Here is a 22,610-nt window from a genome sequence, read left to right on the forward strand (position 1 = left end):
AGGGTATTTAAATTTATGAAAATCCTAAGAAGAGGACAAGACACTATCAAAACATAAAGAGAATTGGGGGCGGGGGGGGGGCGAACAGAACTTATAGAAATCTTTAAATTGAAGTAAATAACTTATTCATTAGACACAGCTAAATTGGAAGGTAAACTTGAATAAATTACCCAGAATGCAGCACAGAAAAAAATAAAAGAGATGGAAATATGAAAAAGGTCAAGAGATGTGAAGGATAAAATTAGAAGGTTTAACATAAGTCTGAAAAGAATTCCAGAAGAAGATAAAGAAATTGAGGAGGGACAATAGTCAAATAGAGAATGGCTGAATTTTTCCCAGAACTGGTGAAAGAAATGAGTCCTCAGTTTCAGAAGCCCAGTGATCCTTAGCACTATAAATAAAAATGAATCCACATCAGGACACAAAATTGTAAAACTACAAAACATGAAAAGCAAAGAGAATGTTAAAAGCAACTCAAAATAAAAGACCAATTATTATTATTATTATTATTTTTTAATCCTCACCCAAGGATATTTTTCCATTGATTTTTAGAGAGTGGAAGAGAGAGGGAAAGACAGAGAGAAACATCAATGTGAGAGAAACACATTGATTCGTTGCCTTCTGCATGCACCCCAGGGAGGAGCCTGCAACAGAGGTATGTGCCCTTGACCAGAATCAAACCTGGGACCCTTCAGTCCACAGGCCAACACTCTACCCAAGGAGCCAAACCAGCTAGGGCAAAGACTAATTATTTATGAAAGAAAGACAGTGAGACCCACAACTAATTTTTTTTAAATATGTTTTTATTGATTTTAGAGAGAGGAAGGGAGAAGGAGAGAGAGATAGAAACATCAATGATGAGAGAGAATCTCGATTGGCTGCCCCCCGCACACCCCCTATTAGGGATCGAGCCCAAAACCCCTGGCATATGCCCCAACCGGGAATCGAACTGTGACTTCCTGGTTCATAGGTCAATGCTTAACCACTGAGTCACACTGGCTGGGCCTGCAACTAATTTCTTAACAGAAACATTGGAAGCCAGAAAACATTGGAATAATATTTCAAAGTGAAGAGAAAATTATTGACAGCCTCGAATTTTAAATCTAGCTACACTATCAACAGTAGTGTGAAATAAAGGCCTTTTCCAAGAGACTAAGAGAATTTACCATTAACAGACCCTTGCTAATTGAACTGCTCAAGATGTACTTCAGGAAGAAGAAAATTGAACCTAAGATGGAAGAAATAAAAGCTAAGAAGGAATGGTGAGCTAAATAATTGGTAACCTGGGGTAAATATTTCTAAATAAATATTGACTTATTTAGTATAAAGATAACCATATATTGTCTTTAGACTTTAAGTCAAATATGTCTGTTGGCATTTTAAACATAATTACTAAAATAATAGAAATAGATTATATAACTTCATAGGAAGGAAGGCATGATGAAAACAAAATTTAGGAAAAATAGAACAGCATAGAAAGAAAAGTGTAAAAAGCAGTGGTATCACAAAATGATAAACCAAAATATACCAGTAATTAACAGTAAAGGCAAATGGATTCTGAACTTTGATAAAAATAAATCAGATTTAGCCATGTGTTTTTATAGAAAACATATAAATTATAAGGACTCAGTTCATAGCTAAAATGATAGAAAAAAAGATAATACAAATGAATATTAACCAAGAAAAGGGAGAACTATTTTTATCAGATAAGACAGAATTTAAGATAAAAAGCTTTATGGAGGATAAATAGGGCCACTGTATGATGTAAAAGGAAAAGTTCAGCCCTGACCAGTTGCTCAGTGGTTAGAGCATCAGCACACGGACTGGAGGGTCATGGGTTCGATTCCCAGTAAAAGGCATGTACCTCCATTGCGAGTTCAGTCCCCAGCCCTGGTCAAGGTGTATGCAGGAGACAATCAATTGCTGTCCCTCTCTCACATCGATGTTTCTCTCCCTCCTCCTACCTCCCTTGCACTCTCTCTAAAAATCAGTGGGGGGGAAATATCCTCCCGCCTTGGGTGAGGATTTTTTTTAAAAAAGGAGCCCTAGCAAATTTGGCTCAGTGGATAGAGTGTCCCCCTTCAGACTGAAGGGCCTCAGGTTCAATTCCTGTCAAAGGCACATACCTTGGTTGCAAGCTCGATCCCCAGGGTACATGCAGGAGACAACCAATCAATGTCTCTCTCACATCGATGTTTCTCTCTCTGTCTCTCCCCCTCCCTTCCACTCTTGCTAAAAATCAATGGAAAAATATTCTCGGGTGAGTATTAACAAAAAAATATTTTTTTAATAAAAATAAAGGAAAAGTTTACTAGAAAGATAATTAAACTATTATTTTCTTAATAACCTATCCTTAAAATATGTGAGGCAAAAATGGACAGTACATGGAGATAGCAAATCTTAGGAGAAATTTTAACAAACTTCTATTAGTAATTGATGTATTGAGCTTATAAAAAACTAGTAAGGATAAAGTTTGAATAACATAATTAAAATAATTTGATATAATGGGTATACAGTTGGCCTTGAACAACGTGGGATTAGGGACGCCAACCACCCATGCAAAAATCTGCGTATAACTTTTGACTCCCCAAAAACTTAACTTCTAGTAGTCTACTATTGTCTGGAAGCCTTACTGATAACATAAACAGTCTATTAACACACATTTTGTATTTATATGTATTATGTGCTGTATTCTTAAGTAAGCTATAGAAAAGAAAATGTTATTGAGAAAATACATTTGCAGTACTTACACATTTATGGAAAAAAATCCACATGTAAGTGTACCTGCGCAGTTCAAAACCATGTTCAAGGGTCAACTGTAAATAGAAATCAAGGATTCTTAATCTTGTCAAGCATAAATGGAACATTTGTATAAATTGGTCATGTATTATTCCAAAAGCAAGTTTTAGTAAATGCCAAATATTGTTCTCTAACCTGTAGTGCAATTAGTCAAGTCAGTGGTCAAAAAAAAAAAACAAACAAAAAAAAACACAACTAACTAAAATATCCCATGTTTTTAGAAATTAAAAAATACATTTTAAATACACAATGATTTTTCAAAAATTAATCATGATGGACATTAGAAAATATTTGGAACAATGAGAAGCATATATCAGAATTTGTAAGGTATAGCCAGTACAGTACAGGGAAGAAAATTAAGCCTTCAGATACTTATATTAGAGCAGAACATCAACTGAAAAGTAACAAGCTAAGTGTATGGCTTAAGAAAATGAACAGCAGAAAAAAAAAAAAAGAAAAGAAAATGAACAGCAGAGTAATAATTTAGGAGGAAAGAAATAAGTAAAGTATGCATTTTAAAAAAAGAACAGAGCAACAAAGCTAAAAGATGTTTCTTTGAAAAGACAACTAAAATGATGACCCTGATAAGACAAGAAAAAAATAAAGAGGCACAGGCAATGTAAAGAATGAAAATAAAGTGTACACTTTTAAAAAGATGTATTTTATAGTATGTGAATTGTCTCAATTTTTAAAAAGAATGGAAAAAATGGGTATCCCATGAATAACTTTATGCTAATAAATTGTAAAGCATTGGCAGGTTAACAATTTTCTTGAAACTATAATTTAACCGAAACAGACTTAATAAGATATAGAAAACTTGAAAAATCTATTAACTACTTAGGAAATTGAAATAATTAAAAATCTGTCTCCCTATGAACCAGTTAGTGTAACCCACAGGCCCTATAGATTTTACAGGTGAGTTTTACTAAATATTTAAAGTAGTAGTGCACAAAGTGGCATGCCACCGGGAAGGCGGCTGCTCCTGCTCATCCTGGCCCCTTTGTGCCTGCTGCAGCCGCAACTTCGTAGTGCTGCTGTGGAGGCAGAAGAGACTTATGCCTCACCAGCGTCTGGCGTCAGTCAGCTGAGCGGTGCTCCCCACTGTGGGAGCGTGGGAGCATACTGACCACCAGGGGGCGTTGAGCATCTTGCCCCCTGATGGTCAATGCATGTCATAGTGACGGGTTGTTTGGTCATCGGTCACTTAGGCTTTTATATATAGAGAATACACACACACACACACATATATATGTATGTATGTATATGTATCTGAAGGAGATAGGTCAAAATGCTTAGCTATATACAAGGTAGATGATGGTACAGAAATTTGTCATACTTTTTCATATTCTTGAAATATTTTATTCAAAAACAACATTATGCCAATTTCAATGCTCTATTCTAGACTTTCTCTCTCTCTCTCTCTCTAGGATTAATAAGAATGACCAACCCGGCCACTGTTATGATACCCCAGGGTGGAAACATGTCATCTTCCATGATGGCACCAGGTCCCAATTCAGAGCTGCAGCCCAGGACTCCTCGCCCTGCTTCACAGTCAGGTATTGACCTCCAGTCTTTTAGGATCAAAGAGGCTAGAACTCCCTACACAGATCCTTACAAAATTCAGCTGTCTCTGATGGAGTTCCCAATTGCCCAACTTAAATGCCACCTTCTTTACAAAATGTGCCCTAATTTCTTCAAGCTAAAAGTCATCATTTCCTTCTTAGAATTTCTCATTGTTCTCTTAAAAATTTTACCCCAACATTCCTAAAAAAAAAATGCATTTATTGGCCTACTAAGTCCTCCATGACAGAGAATTCTAAACATGGAAGTAAATTTGCTAAGTGCATCCTTCTCCCAGAGATACAAAATTAACATTTTGGAGGCACTGAAGTTGTTAGGTCCAATGTTTCCCAAACCTAATTGACTATGTTTTGTTTTCTTTTCTTATGACATTAATGAACACAGTTCCCAAAATATGCTCTGAAAATACCACTCCACATTTTATGTTTGTCTCTATGTCCACTTTTGAATCATAAGCTCTTTTAGATAAGATTTATCTTTCTATCATCTTGGTACATTGCTTTTCATATAGAAGATGCTCACAAACATTTCATTGAATGGAACCAGCAGATTTTACTCTATATTTACAGAACTGCCAAGACTACTGCTCTAAGACCTAGGTTTCAGTAAGTTAATTTTTGCTTTGTTGACCATTTTTAAACAGATGCAATGGATCCACTCCTCTCTGGGCTCCATATACAACAGCAAAGTCATCCCTCAGGATCTTTAGCGCCCCCACATCACCCATTGCAGCCTGTCTCTGTGAACAGACAAATGAACCCAGCTAATTTTCCCCAGCTGCAGCAGCAGCAGCATCAACAGCAGCAGCATCAACAACAGCAACATCAACAACAACAGTTGCAGGCAAGACCCCCACAGCAACATCAGCAGCAACAGCCACAGGGAATTCGACCCCAGTTTACTGCCCCAACTCAGGTGCCTGTTCCTCCAGGCTGGAACCAGCTGCCTTCTGGAGCCCTTCAGCCTCCTCCAGCCCAGGGTTCTCTGGGCACAATGACTGCAAACCAAGGGTGGAAGAAGGCTCCCTTGCCTGGTCCAATGCAACAGCAACTTCAGGCAAGACCATCCTTAGCCACGGTACAGACACCTTCCCATCCTCCCCCTCCATATCCCTTTGGCAGCCAGCAAGCCTCACAAGCCCATACAAACTTTCCTCAAATGAGCAATCCAGGCCAGTTCACAGCTCCTCAGATGAAGAGCATGCAGGGAGGGCACTCCAGGGTTCCAACCCCCCTGCAGCAGCCCCACCTCACCAACAAGTCTCCTGCCTCCTCACCCTCCTCCTTCCAGCAGGGATCCCCTGCATCCTCCCCAACGGTTAACCAAACTCAGCAGCAGATGGGACCAAGGCCACCTCAAAATAACCCACTTCCCCAGGGATTTCAACAGCCTGTCAGCTCTCCGGGTCGGAATCCTATGGTTCAACAGGGAAACGTGCCACCTAACTTCATGGTGATGCAGCAGCAACCACCAAATCAGGGGCCACAGAGTTTACATCCAGGCCTAGGAGGTGAGGAACACTGAAGCTATTTGTGTTGGTACATTTATTGAAGATAGATCTTAGTAGAACTTCAATTTTGAGATAATAGAGGGAGTGAAATAAGGATGTAATAATTTGGTTTTGTGGATATAGTGGTGACATTTGATATAAATTAGTTAACTTGATACATTATGCAGTATCTTACTGGTTACATTTAAGCTAGCCCTCTGGATAAAAATACAGGTAAAATTCAATATAGATATGCTCATTTTGTTTTCAAATTATTTCTGCTTTATCTTGTACTAGTAAAATGTCCAGAAGAAACATGCATTTTATTAACAACTTATACTGCTCGGCTGTAGAAAAAATTAAGATTATGCAATACAGCAAAAAATAAAAAGATAAGGGTCTTATTGGGGGAAAGGCCCTTCTAGTTTTCAATTTTGATAATCCTAAGTTAGTAAAATAGCATGGTATTTGTAAAGTTTAATTAAAGGGGAGTAAGTTCAGAAATCATTGACTTTTATAGTTTTATAATGTCAATGCCTGCTCCTTAGAGAGGGAATTCCACCAGTTATACCTAAAGGAGATTTATTTATTTATTTTGTAAGGTGCCTCTTGTATGAAGAAAAAGCAATGGAGCTTAATGTGTGAGAGGTAAAACGATTACAGTAAAACTTATCCATCTCCATGTTTATTATTTATTCTTATTAATCATTGATCTAGTGCACATGAATGTGCTTGGAGCTTTTCAGTAAGGTATAGAGAGTATCAGTAATGCTGTCATCTGATAAACATACCCCCCACCAAAAGACACCCATTGCCTACCCAGAAAAAACCCTTGCATCTTTAGTGCAACATAGCAAAGGCATGTTCCCATGGTTTCTGGTGAAATTAAGTTGCTCATCAGTCTTTTCACTCTTGTAATTAATTTTATGGACATGCAGGCTCTAATATTTGAATCCTAAGAAGTTTTTAGAAAATGCAAGAATGTTTCAGCTCCAAACTTCACTGTTCTGGGCATCTAGCCCTGGATCAGTGGAAGCTGGGTAGTCCCTCCTGCAAATGTGATTTCTTATTTAATTACAATGGAAGCATGCAAATGGGGACTTGTCACTGCTAAAGAAAGGACAAATGCATATTTGTCTACAAAGCGTTTTCAGGACATTGAAAATTTGGCCCTTAAATAAATGGACTAATACAAAAAAATTTAAGTGAGCTTTAGGTCTTGATGCTTTCATAGAGCAGATGATGTGCTCACCTAGGTGATCTGGCTACATCAAGGCCTACGTTATAAACAATGAGTGTGTTCAGAGATTCTCTTTATTACAGATTTTCTGAAATTAAACCTTCCTCTAAAAGGAACTAATACTTTAATGAGATTCCATTAGAGCATCGTTTTTGGTACCATAACTGTCAGAATTGCAGCAAACCTTATGAGGGGAAGGCATAATGATAAATTTTACATAGCCTCACTTTGAAGCTCCTATGATTGCTTCTAATATTTTGTCTTTTTCAAAGAGACAAGCACAATATTGGGGGGGGGGGAGTTTTCTACAAAGGATATTGTCATCTATTTCCCTCAATGGAGAAAAAGACCACCTATCTGTATTTAATATTGGGACCTATATTTTGTTTCATAGTATTTCTTATCAATTTGTTTGAATATGAGAGAACTTATTTCATTGGTACCTGTATTAAAGTATGTAAAGTTTTGGAGTCCACTCTATTACAGAGAAAAGTAAAGAGCTCTAAACCTTGCTGTGATGTGGCCTCAGATCACATTTAGGGAGCAGATTGCCATCTTTTCCTTGGCATGTTCTAAGTGTAAATTTTTTAGTATTTCTTTTTCATTTTGACAATGCTCATGTAAGAGATTGTGTTGATTTTTTTAACCATCTTTCCCAACCTTATTATTAAAGATCTTACCAGTGTGACAGAGAGCTAAGCCAGTGGAGACTTCATGCAGCTCATCCTTCCTTATTCATTCCACATCTAAGAAAGAGTATAAATTTGCTAGGTAACTGCCTTACTCATTGTTTTCTATTAAGGAATGCCTAAACGCCTCCCACCTGGCTTCTCAGCAGGACAGGCCAATCCGAACTTTATGCAAGGTCAGGTGCCTTCGACCACAACAACCACCCCTGGGAATTCAGGAGCCCCTCAGCTGCAAGCAAATCAAAATGTCCAGCATGCAGGTTTGTTTTCTATGATTTATTCAGCAAGCATTTAATAGTAAGAGTATTGTGTAGTAGATACTGTGATGAGCAACAAGGATAAACAGAAGTCCTGTTCTTTCACCTTAATTTCAAACCCATGAATATGAATTATTCTTTCAAGGCAATAACTGATCTGTTGAAAGTAGGTACAATGTCTCAAAAACCTGGAAACATCTAAGGAAAGGAGACAAATAACAGGTTTTGGCAATTAAAAATTTTTTTTTCTTAAAAGAACCAAATAATAAATATAAGGTGTCCAAAAAAATGTATACACACACTTTAAATAATTATAAAGGCAGCATTTATTAAAATACATTTCATTTTCAAAATTGAACTATCAGCTATTAAAGTGTGTATACATTTCTTGGGGACATCCTGTATTTTTTAGCTTTGCAACTACTTAACTATGCTGTTATGCAAAAGTAGCCAGAGACAATATGTAAATGAATGAGTTTGGCTGTGTTCCAAACACTTTATTTACAAAGTGACAATGGGTCTGATTTGGCCCATGGACCATAGTTTGCCGACTCCTGAGTTAGTAAAAAGGTAAAAGGTGTTTGTGGCAGAGGAAACTATAGGTACAAAGGCATGGAGGCACATGACATTTTGGACAGCTGCAACTTTAAAAATATATAGTACATGTTAGCTATGTTTATGCTGAATGTCTGTATTCTGATTTACACTGTGGTGTTTGAAGACTGAATTTTAATCAGTACTGGTTTAATGCCAGCAGTGTATTGTATATAAGAAGAAATTTCAGAGGAGAAATAGGTTGTAGCAAAACAGCTAAAAAGTATTTGTAAAATAGTATTGTATAAGTCCAGACTTCATGTTTCTAATTGCTTAGGTACCATTTGACTAATCCTCTTACCGTTTCTCATTCAGGCAATTGGGACTGAGGTAGTGCAAATATTTTCTCAACTCCCATCCCCACTTACCGTTAATTTAGTTATGTGGTTCCAGTTTTAATTGTAAATCATTAAGGAATGAGAAAAGTACTAACTTAACGAAAAATAATTCAAACTACCTCTTGAAGAGTGATGGTAGGGAAACTGCTTGTCTTTCCCTGCTAGTGCAAAACTGCATTCTTGAGCTATGTGAATTCGTGTTTTCTATAGGAAGTGTTAAAACTGATAAAGTCATTTATAATTCCACCCAAGCATGGGTATATATTTTTTATATGGTGCCTTCCACATGCTCATATTGTTTTGATTTCCCCATTATCCCATCTAATATATCTCTACTCTTGCCTATCATTTTCTGTACTCTTACCCTGCTTTATTTCTACCTTGTTAGCTTTTACTTCTTCCTGTAAAAATACTTGTCTGTTTGTTATTGTGTCTTGTCAACTAGACTTCAAAGTATCCGGGATTTGATCGGTCTTATTTATTGATAATGCCTCAGCACCAAAAATGCCTTGTACATATTATGTACTCAGTGTATAATTGTTGATTGAATGATAGCTATGGGAAAATCCCAAAGACCCAAAATAAGTAAACACTGCAACAAGCCAGGCAGTGTTCTTTGTCTAAATTATAAATCACTGAGAAGAATAGAACATGTCCCATGTGGTCCACCAGAAACTGCCAAGAGCAGGGTCACTGAAGTTTTAACATCCTTGTTAACTGTCCTCTATCTACAGCTTCTGGGTCATCTGTCATTTGACTCCTACCAGGGACTCAGCTTTCAGATCAGGATTAAATAACTTTTACCACACTGGGGCAGAGGAGACTTGTCCTTAGGAAGTATTAGGTGTTTTTTCTTTAAAGTACGGCATCCATATATCATACATATAGAGTCATTATTAGTTTTTCAAGAAGCACTTTTAGCCCTAGCTAGTTTGGCGCAGTGGATAGAGTGTCGGCCTTGCAGATTGAAGGGTCTCAGGTTCAATTCCAGTAAAGGGCACATGCCCAGGTTGCAGTCTCGATCCCCAGTGTGGGGCATGCAGGAGGCAGTAATCAATGGTTCTCTTTCCTTTTTTTTTTTTTTTTTAATATTATTTTTATTGATTTCAGAGAGGAAGGGAGAGGGAGAGAGAAACATCAATGATGAGAATCATTGATGGGCTGCCTCCTGCACGCCCCCTACTGGGGATCGAGCCTGCAACCCAGGCATGTGCCCTTGACCGGAATCGAACCCGTGACCCTCCAGTCCGCAGGCTGACGCTCTATCCACTAAGCCAAATCGGCGAGGGCTCAGTGGTTCTCTTTCATCATTGATGTTTCTCTCCCTCTCCCTTCTTCTCTGAAATCATTCAAATAAATAAATAAATAAATAAATAAATAAATAACATATATACTAATAAAAGGGTAATATGCTAATTAGACTGGGAGACCTTCCAGACGTTCTTCTGGACAAAGCCATGGTGGCGGGGCCAAGGTAGAGGCGGTTAGAGGCCAAGAGGGGAGGGCAGTTGTGGGTGATCAGGTCAGTGGGGGGCCATTGGGGGTGATCAGGCCGGCGGGGGGGGGGGGGCAGTTGGAGGTGAGCAGACCAGCAGGGGAGCCAGTTGGGGGCGAGCAGGGAAGCGGGGGGGGGTAGTTTGGAGTGAGCAGCCCAGCAGGAGGGCAGTTGGGGATGAGCACACTGGCATAGGGGGCAGTTGGGGGCGAGCAGGCCGGCAGTGGGGGGCAATTGGGGCGGGCAGGCCGGCAGGCAGAGTGGTTAGGGGTAATCAGGCAGGCAGGCAGGTGAGCGGTTAGAAGCCAGTAGTCCTGGATTGCGAGAGGGATGTCCAACTGCTGGTTTAGGCCTGATCCCTGTAAACCGGCAGTCAGACATCCTTAGAGGGGTCCCAGATTGGAGAGGGCGCAGGCTGGGCTGAGGGACACACACACACACACACACACACACACACACACACACACACCCCGCCGTGCATGAATTTCGTGCACCGGGCCACTAGTATATATATAAAAGAAGCACTTTTAAATGTCTTCTCGGCATTGTTGAGGTTTTCCTAAGAGGATGCATCACATTCTTTGTTTCCTTGACTCATCTAAAGCTGAGTTTTTTCACTAACCAACAGTGCTTTTCATTAATTTTCATCATCTTGAGGTAGCTATAAGTCATTTTTTAATCTACTTACTATCAATATTTATTAAATTAATGAAAGGCTACAACCAGACTGCAGCCCATGACAAATTCACACATGTTCTCTTAAGGCCCAATCCCCACCCCAAACTGAGATGTTACTAACCCTGCAAGTAAGGGCAGGTGTCACAGGGAGGATGCCATGCTCTCCCCAGAGAGTCCCAGGAAGTTGTTCTAACTGAATTTGGTTATCACTTTAATTAGCCCCATTCCATGATCTCCCCAACATGCCCTCCAGATCCCACCTTGACATCCTCAGCTGTAGGCAGAGACCCAATCAGGCCTGGAGGGTGGACCCCAGCCATTGGTATAGGAAAAATCCCTTTGGCCAGAAATATTCAGTGGGTATGGGGTCCAAGTCATTTTTAAATAATGAGATGTTGCCTTGCTCTTCATTTAATCTGAAAGAAAGTAAGCTTTGTTGATCTTTGAAATGTTATCTTTAAGTTATCAAATAAGAGTAATGAAATGGATTCTTCTCTATTGTATGGTTATTGAGAATGTAATAATTATCCCACAGTCAAATCTCCATACTTTAGAAAATCCAATGAAAGTATGTCAAGCACAGCACATTTGTTTATGTTGGTCAATGGATATATGGATGATGAGTGTTTTTCTAATTGAGGTCATTTGAGTATCTTAATACCAGTAAGATAATAGTATTTCTGAAACTGTGCTTTTTTTTTTTTTTAAGGTGGTCAAGGAGCTGGTCCTCCTCAAAACCAGATGCAGGTGTCCCACGGGCCACCAAACATGATGCAGCCCAGCCTCATGGGAATTCATGGCAACATGAACAACCAGCAGACTGGTAGTTCTGGGGTTCCTCAGGTGAACCTGGGCAACATACAAGGCCAGCCCCAGCAGGGCCCACCATCTCAGCTGATGAGCATGCACCAGCAGATCGTGCCCTCCCAGGGCCAGATGGTCCAGCAACAAGGAAGCTTGAACCCTCAGAACCCTATGATCCTTTCAAGGACCCCGCTTATGCCGCAGGGCCAGATGATGGTGAACCCTCAGAGCCAAAATCTTGGGCCTTCGCCCCAAAGGATGACCCCACCCAAGCAGATGCTTCCCCAGCAGGGCCCACAAATGATGGCGCCACATAACCAGATGATGGGGACTCAGGGGCAAGTTTTGCTCCAGCAGAACCCAATGATAGAGCAGATCATGACCAATCAGATGCAGGGGAATAAGCAACAGTTTAACACTCAGAACCAATCCAATGTCATGCCGGGACCAGCACAGATAATGAGGGGACCAACTCCAAACATGCAAGGAAACATGGTGCAGTTTACGGGACAGATGTCAGGACAGATGCTGCCCCAGCAAGGGCCTGTGAACAACAGTCCTTCTCAGGTTATGGGAATTCAGGGCCAGGTCTTACGGCCACCGGGGCCCAGTTCACACATGGCCCAGCAGCATGGTGATCCTGCTACTACAGCAAATAATGATGTCAGCTTGTCTCAAATGATGCCTGATGTTAGCATGCAACAAACCAACATGGTCCCCCCCCATGTGCAGGCCATGCAGGGAAACAGTGCCTCGGGAAACCACTTCTCAGGCCATGGGATGCCTTTCAATGCACCTTACAGTGGAGCACCCAATGGAAATCAGATGTCCTGTGGTCAGAATCCAGGCTTCCCGGTCAATAAGGATGTCACACTAACAAGTCCGTTGTTGGTCAACTTATTGCAGAGTGACATCTCTGCGGGCCATTTTGGGGTAAACAATAAACAAAACAATACCAGTGCAAATAAACCGAAGAAGAAGAAACCCCCTCGAAAGAAGAAAAATAGTCAGCAAGATCTAAAGTAGGTTATGATAAGTTTGTGTGTTTTTTAAACAAAATATATTTATTTTAAAGTATTTACATATTCATGTCATATTCAAGTTGTAATGAGTGTTTTTTGCACATAGGTATACAGAATGATACATGAGTTAATTATGCCCCCTACTGACTGAATAAGTATTTTGAAAACAAAATAACATTACAGAGAATAGAGAATGTGGTCCACATAAATGTACCACATAAAAGCCACATGTACCTTTTAAATATAAATGGATGTCATAAAAAGGACCTTTCAGATCTTAAATATATTTAAGATAGAGTTTATTAGAGAAAGGAGGACTTGAGAAGAAAGTATAATTTTGGAATTGACTGCTTGGAATCACATTACACAATTTTAGGAAGCATTATTTACATTATATTATATACCAGTGGTGCTCAACCAGGGAATTTTGCCAAGGACACTTGGCAATGTGTGGATATGCTTTTGGTCATTACTACGTGGGGTGGGGGCAGGGGAGGAACTCAGTGCTACTGGCATCTAGTGGGTAGAGGCCAGGGATGCAATTAAACATCCTAAAATGCACAGGCCAATCCCCATGATAAAGACTTATCTGGTCCAAAATGTTAATAGTGTTGAGGTTAAGAAATTTACTCTACATGAATATTCCCTCTTAAGTTGTATAACAAGCCAACAAAGACAAATGGAGTATTATGACTTGCTTAAACTTTGTTGAATGGGTCAAAGACCTTATATCTCTTGTATCAAAGAACACAATTTTAACCCTTTTTATTTGGGCTACAAAATTGTACTCTAGATAGCTTCATATGTCCACCATTTAGCTCTATTCTAGGGATGATACAATCTGTACATAAGCTTTTGATCTGCTAATGATGTATTTTTTAAATCTTTATTGTTGAGTGTATTACAGATGTCCCCCTTTTTCCCCCATTGCCCCCCTCCACCTGGTTCCCGTCCCGCCCCCAGTTGTCTGTGTCTATAGGTAAGATCTTTAGTTAATCTCTTCCCATCCCCTCTGCCTCCTTCCCTCTGAGATTCATCAGTCTGTTCCATGTCTCCATGACTCTGATTATATTTAATTCACCAGTTTGTTTTGTTCAATTTCTTGTTTATTTTTAGATACAATTGTTGATAGATACGTATTTATTGTTTATATTTTTATATACATTTTTTTCTTCCTCTTCTTAAAAAATACCTTTCAACATTTCATGTAATACTAGTTTGGTGGTGGTGAACTACTTTAGTCTGTGAATCTCCTTACCTGACCTTCAATTCTAAATGATAGCTTTGCTGGGTAGAGTAATCTTGGTTATAGATCCTTGCTATTCATCACTTTGAATATTTCTTGCCACTCCCTTCTGGTCTACAAAGTTTCTGTTGAGAAATCAGCTGACAGTCATATGGGAGCTTTCTTGTAGGTAACTAACTGCCTTTCTCTTGCTGCTTTTAAGATTCTCTCTTTGTCTTTAACCTTTGGCATTTTAATTATGATGTGTCTTGGTGTGGGCCTTTTTGGGTTCCTCTTGTTTGGTACTCTCTGTGCTTCCTGGACTTGTAAGTCTATTTCTTTCACCAGGTAGGAGAAGTTTTCTGTCATCATTTCTTCACATAAGTTTTCAATATCTTTCTCTCTTCTCTCTACCCCCATAATGCACCCCCATAATGCAAATGTTGGTATGCTTCAAGTTATCCCAAAGACTCCTTATACCATCTTCATATTTTTGGATTCTTTTTTCTTTTTGCTTCTTCATATTCCAAATCATTGATTTGATTCTCAGAATCCTCTAATGTTGCATCCCTGTAAATTATGCTTAATTTCTGACTGGTCCTTTTTCATGTCTTTGACATTCTCACTAAGATCCTTGAAAGTCTCACTAAGTCCCTTGAAGCTCTCATGAAAATCCCTGAGTAACCTTATAATCATGGTTTTGAACTCTGTATCCAATAGTTTGCTTGCTTCCATTCCTTTCATTTGTGGCATGTTTCTTTGTCTCTGCATTTTGGTTGCTTCCATATGTTTGTTTCTATGTATTAGGTAGAGCTGCTATGTCTCCTGGAATTAGTAGAGTGTCCTGTAGGGCCCAGTGGCTCAGCTTCCCTAGTCACCTGAGCTGGGCACTTTAGGTGCCCCTATGTGGGCTGTGTGCACAGTCTTGTAAGTTGATCCTTGATTCCTGTTGGCATCACTGGGAGGAATTGACCTCCAGGCCAATTAGCTGTGAGGACCAGTTGTGACTACAGTGGGAGGGCTGCTGGGTAGGAGAAACCCCTATGGAGCAGGACTTGCTTTGGTGCTCTCTGAGTGAGTGTGTCACTTGTGGATTGTAGCGTTGTAATCTGGTATGGTCTGAACTGTCCAACGGATGCACTGGCTCTAGGGCCTCCAGTGAGGGACAGTCAGCCACTGCCTGGGGCCACCTGGCAGGAGCTACAAAGCAATCTGAAGATGGCTGCTATTTGTATTAGGCTTGGAAGTGCCCAGGCAAGACCCAGCTGTGAAGCAAGGCAGGCTGGTACTAGTACCAGGTCTTAGGCCTTTTATTGACTGATTTGGAGCATGCTGACACCAGCTGCAGCTTGTTTGAGCGATTTTACAAAGTCTGAAGCCTGAGACAAGCCATTCATATGGAAAAGCTGCTGCAAACAACTCAGGTGGGGCTGCAAATTGGATGGAGTGGGTTTTCAGGGAATCACCAGGGCAGAGCAAAGTGTGAGCCAGGCTGATGGAGACTCAGATATGACTGCCATTCAGCCCTGTGACAGGGGAGGTCCCAGCACAGGAACAACGACCCCTGCAAGCACTCCTTCCTGGGAGAAAGCCACCCCCGAGTTCCTGCCCCAATGCCAGACAATCCAGTTCTTATGTGTGTGGCTCCCACAAAGCTACCTGGTGCTGGAGCTCAGAGGGACAGGGTCTGAGTAAGTTCGTGCCCTGGCCCTTTAAAAGGAACACCTGTGTATCCAGCAGCCTCTATGTCACTCACTTGCAATCCCCACTGATTTTTACAGCCTGTAGTTGTGGGGACTTCTCTTCCCAGCTCTGGAACCCTGGGCTGGGGGACTGGTGTGGTGCTGGGGTCCCTTGCTCCTCAAAGGTGGCCTCCACAGAGACATTCTCCCTCCAGATTAAAAAAGCGGCACACATGAGTATCAGACCAGCCCGATCAGTACCTCTGCCCCTCCTACCAGTCTTAATGTGCTTTCTTCTTTATTTCTCCTGTTGTAGGACTTCCATTCAGTCAGCTTTCAGGTGGTTCAGAATGATGGTGGTTCTGTGTCTTAATTGTAATTTTAATGTGGTTGTGGGAGGCTACCGGCATTTATGTACGCCACCATCTTGGTTCCTCCTGGTTGTGATAGGTTTTACCTCAAATCTTATTCATTTATTTCTATGTGGACTTCTTTTGATGGAAAATTTTAAACCTATATAAAATTAGAGTAGTATAATGAAATCCCCCCCACTTCAGTAATTATCAATTTATAGCCTATCTTGCCTTCATTTATGCTCTCCCCATTACCCTCTTGATTATTTTAAAGCAAATTCATTTTTTTCTTATTTAAAATTTAAAAAAAAATTAATTTATGGATGTTATAGACAGAGGATAGCAGAGAGAAAGAGAAACATTGATTCCCGCAACCCCCCCCCCCCCCCCAATTATCTTAAACTTCTTGGTTGATTCTTGTATGTGCCCTGGGTGAGGATTGAATTTGCAACCTGGTGTATAGGGACAATGCTATAACCAACTGAACTACCCAGCCAGGCCTAAAGCAAATTCATTTTAAATGTTTCAGTATGTACTTCTGAAAGATAAGGAGTTCTTTTGCAAGATCAGTAAGGGCAACTAATTTATATTTCATTTCCTGAAGCTAAGTGTTCATTTAAGTCATGTTTTTTGTTTTAATAAAATAGTTCCAGAAAGAATATTGATTAAACTGAATTTTCTGCCATTAATTACAAAACTGGAATTCAGAGACATTTATTAACAGGAAATAGTGACAAATGAATGTGAAACAGCCTAATTAAAGTAAATTGCTAGAACTGTAGAAGAGAAGAGAGGAGCTTTAGTTAAGTATAAATGTTCAAAATAAAACTATCTTTCTCCCAGCTTCCCCATAATATTTCTTTGGTTATACTCTAATAAAATATGCTCACTTGATGCTTCTTGAATCTTATAAATCAACTAGTAGCCCTGCGCACGAATCCATGCGCCAGTAGCTCTCTGTGGGGCCTGGCTGCTCCGTGCCCACTGTCCAGAGGCTCTCAGCGGCCCAGAGGCCCATCTGCAGCCAGGCATGAAACGCTTGCCTCATTGCCGGGGCGATGACACAAGCGACCCACCCCTACCCCCCGCTCCGTGCCCACTGCCCAGAGGCCCTCTGTGGCCAGGGTGGAATGCTTGCCTCGTTGCCACGGCGACAAGGCAAGTATTCCGCCAGGCCGCTCACGCTGTCTGCTCTCAGCGGCTGCCCCCCCCCCTCCCCGGGACTGGGGGACTCCAGCGAGGCTGAGAGGACTGGGTGCCACCATCTTGTGGCTATGGGTGCTGCCATCTTTGTGACAGAGTGACAGTTAATTTGCATATTACCCTTTTATTAGATAGGATAATTGTATATTAACCTGTATTTTTCTGAATTCAGACTCAGTAAGCCTTTCAATTATATAATTTTTTAATAGATCTAAGTTAAATTCTTTACTGCTATCAACCTGTGGGAATAATATTTTTTGTGGTACTATTTCTTCCTCCCAGTTGTCTAGGAGGAAAATTACAAGGTTGTGCAAAAATTATTGGTATGCATTTTTGCTATCTTCACCAGCCGCGAGGGAGATTGCTTACTTAATGGGACTACAGATTGTTAAAAGGCCTTATACAGTGTCATTCCTAGGAAAGGGAGACAGTAGGTTTTATGGGAAGAACACCTGCTCCCCGCTCTTCCACTAGCGCACTGTAGAACTTTGGGCCTGTCTCTTAAACCTCTCTGGGCCTTTGTTTTCTCATCCATACCATAAGGTGGCTGGACTAGATACCTGAAATATTTTTTAGCAGTATTGTTATTTGAAAGTAAAGGATACTATAGAATCATTACCTATAATTTGAAGTGAGAGAGAAGTCATATAAGGAACTAATCAATGCAGGCATATGTCCTATGGCTTTTTAAATGGATTAAAGGTAAAGCTCAAAATACTACACAGAATACAGTGAGATAAAATACTATCTAAAGGTAGATGACCAAGATCAGGGCAAAGAGAACCTAAAGGTAGGAAAGAAGGGTACAATTAGGAGTAAGCTTACAAACAAAATGAGGGATGTGAGCACTCTGGTTCTTTGGGAATGTGGATGTTAGTAAATAACATTTTCTTCATTTCTTTCCCATTAAAAATTTTAAGCTACACTCGGGTAAAGGTGAAAGCATCCCAAACCCAATAGGGATGTCTGCAAATATTCATTCTGCAGCAAAATTAATTGCTTTGTTCTGGTATTCTCTGTCTGTTTTGAATACCATTTTCATCAGCAACCTACAACTTCTTTTTTTTTTTTTTAATATATTTTATTGGTATTTTACAGAGAGGAAGGGAGAGGGATAGAGAGCTAGAAACATCGATGAGAGAGAAACATCGATCAGCTGCCTCCTGCACACCCCCCACTGGGGATGTGCCCGCAACCAAGGTACATGCCCTTGACCGGAATCGAACCCGGGACCCTTCAGTCCGCAGGCCGACGCTCTATCCACTGAGCCAAACCGGTTTCGGCCAGCAACCTACAACTTCTTGACAGATGTTTTAAATGTTGGAGCCAGCACTGTAATATCCATGAAGAAGACAATCTGAACTCTCTGGTTGAATTTTATATAGCACAGATAGTGTGGTTTCTCAGGGACAGTACCTTATAATGTTGATAACTCAAACTATGATCCAGTCTTAAAACATCTAAAAGATGTGCTAATAGATTTTAAAATTTAATGAAATTGCCAGATTATTTTTTAAAGATTTTTTTATTTTTAGAGAGAGGGGAAGGGAGAGGGAAAGAGAGAAACATCGATGTAATGATCTTGCTGCCTCCTGCACACCCCCTACTGGGATTCAAGTCTACAACCTAGGCATGCGCCCTGACCAGGAATCAAACAAGCAACCTTTCAGTGCATGGGACGATGCCCAACCAAGGCACTCTGGCCAGGCCCAGATTATCTTTATGCCAAATATTAAATATTTTATCAGACTAGGGAGATGTAAATAATGGTAGGCATGATCATGCAAACAGATTTTAGTTATTCAGAAATGGGGGGGGGTGTTAAGCTAGTTTTGTGTATGAACTATACAGTTTACTCAGATGTACAATTTATTTTTAGTACCCCAGATACTCGCCCAGCTGGTCTAGAGGAGGCCGATCAGCAGCCATTGCCTGGAGAACAAGGAATTAACTTGGACAACTCAGGCCCTAAACTGCCAGAATTTTCAAATCGACCACCAGGTGATATAATGTTAAAGATTATATGCTTGTCATTATTTATACAGCATTACAAGACTTCTCTTCAGGGAAACAATAGTATATTTTTTGTCTCCTAACTATGCTAGCAGTTTAATGTGTCTAGTATTTGGAAATTTTGCTTTGATAAGTAAAAATTTCAAATATAATTTCTGAAGGCATATAGATTCTTTTCAAATTAGTGTTTAAGTCCTCATAAGATCAGACTGAAATGTCAAGTGCCTCTTTATTCTTGTCAATATAAAGGTTATAATTGGCATCAAAATGGAATAAGATTAAATGAAAAGATATTTTCACTTTAATCCTGCTTGCCTGCTTCTTTCCTGTAGCCTTTCCTACTGGAGCTTTCTCAGAGCAGAGAACTTATTTTACTTATTTCAGTTTTATTATGAATCTTTGAACATAAAAAAATACATAAAGAGTTATAAAAAGGACACTTGTGTACCTATCACCTAACCTAAAAATAAATAGGACCAATATTGTGGAAGCCCGCTGTGTTGTACCCCTCTCTGGTTATAAAATAATATTACCCTCTAAATGTTGAAAAATTATGTTGAAAAGGAAAATGTTTCCAAAATTCATTCATTCCAACCTAGGAATTATAGAACCAAGGCCAGCTGCCATAGTATCTCTATACCTGAGCAGTGATTTGTAACCTTACTCCCCTGTAACGGTTGAAAACACACAAGCCTGTCACATTTAGGACACTCTCCTGTATGTGTACAAGGACTATGTTTTTTACTTCCTCACAAGTTATTTCACCTTCTTTTTGGCATATAAGAGAGTGGTATCATTTTAGGGATAAACTTTAATCCATCTTTAATTTATGTATGTTAAAAGTAATTCAAAAAATTAAGTTCATCATGATGTCAATACTTTGTGTTATTTATTACAAATTCTTTGGGCATACCACACTTCCCATCAGTGAGTTGCAGCAGCACAATTGAGGCTTGGCAGTTACCAGTCTTTGGCATGTCTAGAAGGCGTTCAAACAGGAAGCTATCTACTTCCCTCAGACACATCTGAATTCTTATTATATGAATCCCAGGGGTCCTCACACCTGCGATTATTGCTTCCTGTCTACAATTTGCAAACTGGGAGCCTACAGGCTGAATTTGGCCTATAATGTGTTTGAGGTGTCATACAGTGTCTTAAACCAAACAAAAAGCCTAAATTTAAATGCCTTTAGACAGAACATTTGCTCAGCGGTTTGACTCTGTTCACAGAACTCCTTCTGTCTTATATCAGGCCACTTCTCTTCACAACCAGCCTGACCCCTAAAGGCATATGAGTTTGCATCCCTTGATTAATAAATTTGGTTCTTGATTATATTATATGCACTGTGTGTGTCCTGGCTTTTCCTCTCCGCCATTCTGTTACAGCAACCCCCATCTGTCTTATCATTAGTGTCCTTTGGACTGCTGCCTCCAGCTTCTAGAACTGTATAGCAGCCATGCCCTTTGCTGTTACTTTCGAGAGGCTGCAGTGTTGTCTATGCTACATTCTACTATACTGTCTGGTGGCCTGATTTTAAAAATACAAGGCATTTGTATCATAGCCCTGACATCAAGGGGCTTCTATAGAAATTACAATTTTCTTAACATGGGAACGTGAGTTAAACCTATGGAAATGCCTAGTTGATTTTATAAATGTAAAGAAGTTACTTGAGCCTAAAACAAAAAGGGTTTTTTAAAAATCTTCACAACTGGATTCTGCACATTGTACTCATTGGTGCCATGGAAATCTTTGGCCAGAAGACATTAATTCACTCTTGAGCATAGGGTCTGACCCTGTGGATCAGCAGCATTTGGTAGCTATCTGAAATCCTGAGCCAGCATTTCTTCCAATGCCAGAGCCAACCATTCTTATTCCTGAACCTTCTTAAAACTTTCCAAATGTATTTTTCATGCAACAATGGAATAAATCTAGTTTGTGAAATTGTATCCCAACTATATGTCCACTTTTTCCCACTGATCCACCTTTATTCTTGGTTAATGTTTTCATCCTTTCGGTTGATGATGTAAGGTTTAGGGTCTAAATGCCAAAAAATCTTCACAAAAGAATCATTTGAGATGTTGCCTTCTGCAAATCTATAGGGCATTGTCCCTCAGAGTTCTTTTCTTGAAATTATTATTATTGATTTCAGAGAGAAAGGGAGGAGAGAGAGAGAGAAATAGAAACATCAGTGATGAGAGAGAATCATTGATCGGCTGCCTCTTGCATGCCCCACATTGGGGATGGAGCTCATAATCTGGGCATGTGCCCTAACTAGAAATCGAACTGTGACCTCTTGGTTCATAGGTCGATGCTCAACCACTGAGCCACGCTGGCCAATATGAAATTATTTTTTATTCCTGAGTACTATGCTTCTGGCTTACTTATTCTCCAATTATGGATTCATAGAAAACAAATGAAAATTAATATACATAAAAAAATATTTAGTGCCCTCATTTTATTTTCAGTGTGTATATTAATTTCTATTAGCTCCAACTATTTATTGAACCGATTTATGTTGGAAGGGCAGTTTAATTCAGTTGGGTTCCCCCAAAGGATTGAACCTAAGAGATGCAGCATGGTGTGTGGAGCCAATGGATTAAAATAATTTTAAATTCCTCTTAAGTAATTGAATTCTAGAATGTTATATTTTACTTCTGTTGAAAGACTTAAAAGGCTATCTTGGTGCTCGCTTCGGCAGCACATATACTAAAATTGGAACAATACAGAGAAGATTAGCATGGCCCCTGCGCAAGGAGGACACGCAAATTCATGAAGCGTTCCATAAAACAAAAAAAGGCTATCTTCGATGCTGGCGTTTTCAACAAAATCAAGTCTTAAAAAAATTAATCTGAACAGAAAATTAATTAAACTGAAAAAGTGAATCCCAATTGCTTTACTTCATTCACAAATATAGTAAAATATTTATGCCTGCATAAGACCCCAATGCTGGGTGGTCAGCTTCTTGCTGTTGATGGAGTTTTTCTCGTTTCATCTAAATGTATAAAATCGGCCACTTGCAGTGCATAGCACAAAGTGTCTGTCTATCAGAGTCTTAGTAGTAATGCCTCATTGAGACGCTAAAGACTGAGGAGCTCAAGTTGATGCTTTGCTTTTTGCTTCCTTAAGCAGTGTGCCCTTTGCTTATGTC

At 39.8% G+C, this 22,610-nt stretch overlaps 1 protein-coding gene across 2 annotated transcripts in view; it reads left to right on the top strand.

Annotated features, from left to right (window-relative positions):
• The window catches only part of NCOA6 (nuclear receptor coactivator 6), a 103,051-nt gene that overhangs the window by 60,045 nt on the left and 20,396 nt on the right, over window positions 1-22,610 (top strand). For both annotated transcript variants that reach the window (XM_080684285.1, XM_080684286.1), the window contains exons 7-11: window positions 4,227-4,355; window positions 5,024-5,890; window positions 7,912-8,058; window positions 11,870-12,986; window positions 19,329-19,450. In XM_080684285.1, the coding sequence (XP_080540411.1) occupies window positions 4,227-4,355; window positions 5,024-5,890; window positions 7,912-8,058; window positions 11,870-12,986; window positions 19,329-19,450 (2,382 nt within the window). The remainder of the gene's footprint in view (window positions 1-4,226; window positions 4,356-5,023; window positions 5,891-7,911; window positions 8,059-11,869; window positions 12,987-19,328; window positions 19,451-22,610) is intronic.

This window comes from Plecotus auritus (assembly GCF_963455305.1).
Source record: "Plecotus auritus genome assembly, chromosome: 8".
In the NCBI taxonomy this organism is placed as follows: Eukaryota; Metazoa; Chordata; class Mammalia; order Chiroptera; family Vespertilionidae; genus Plecotus; species Plecotus auritus.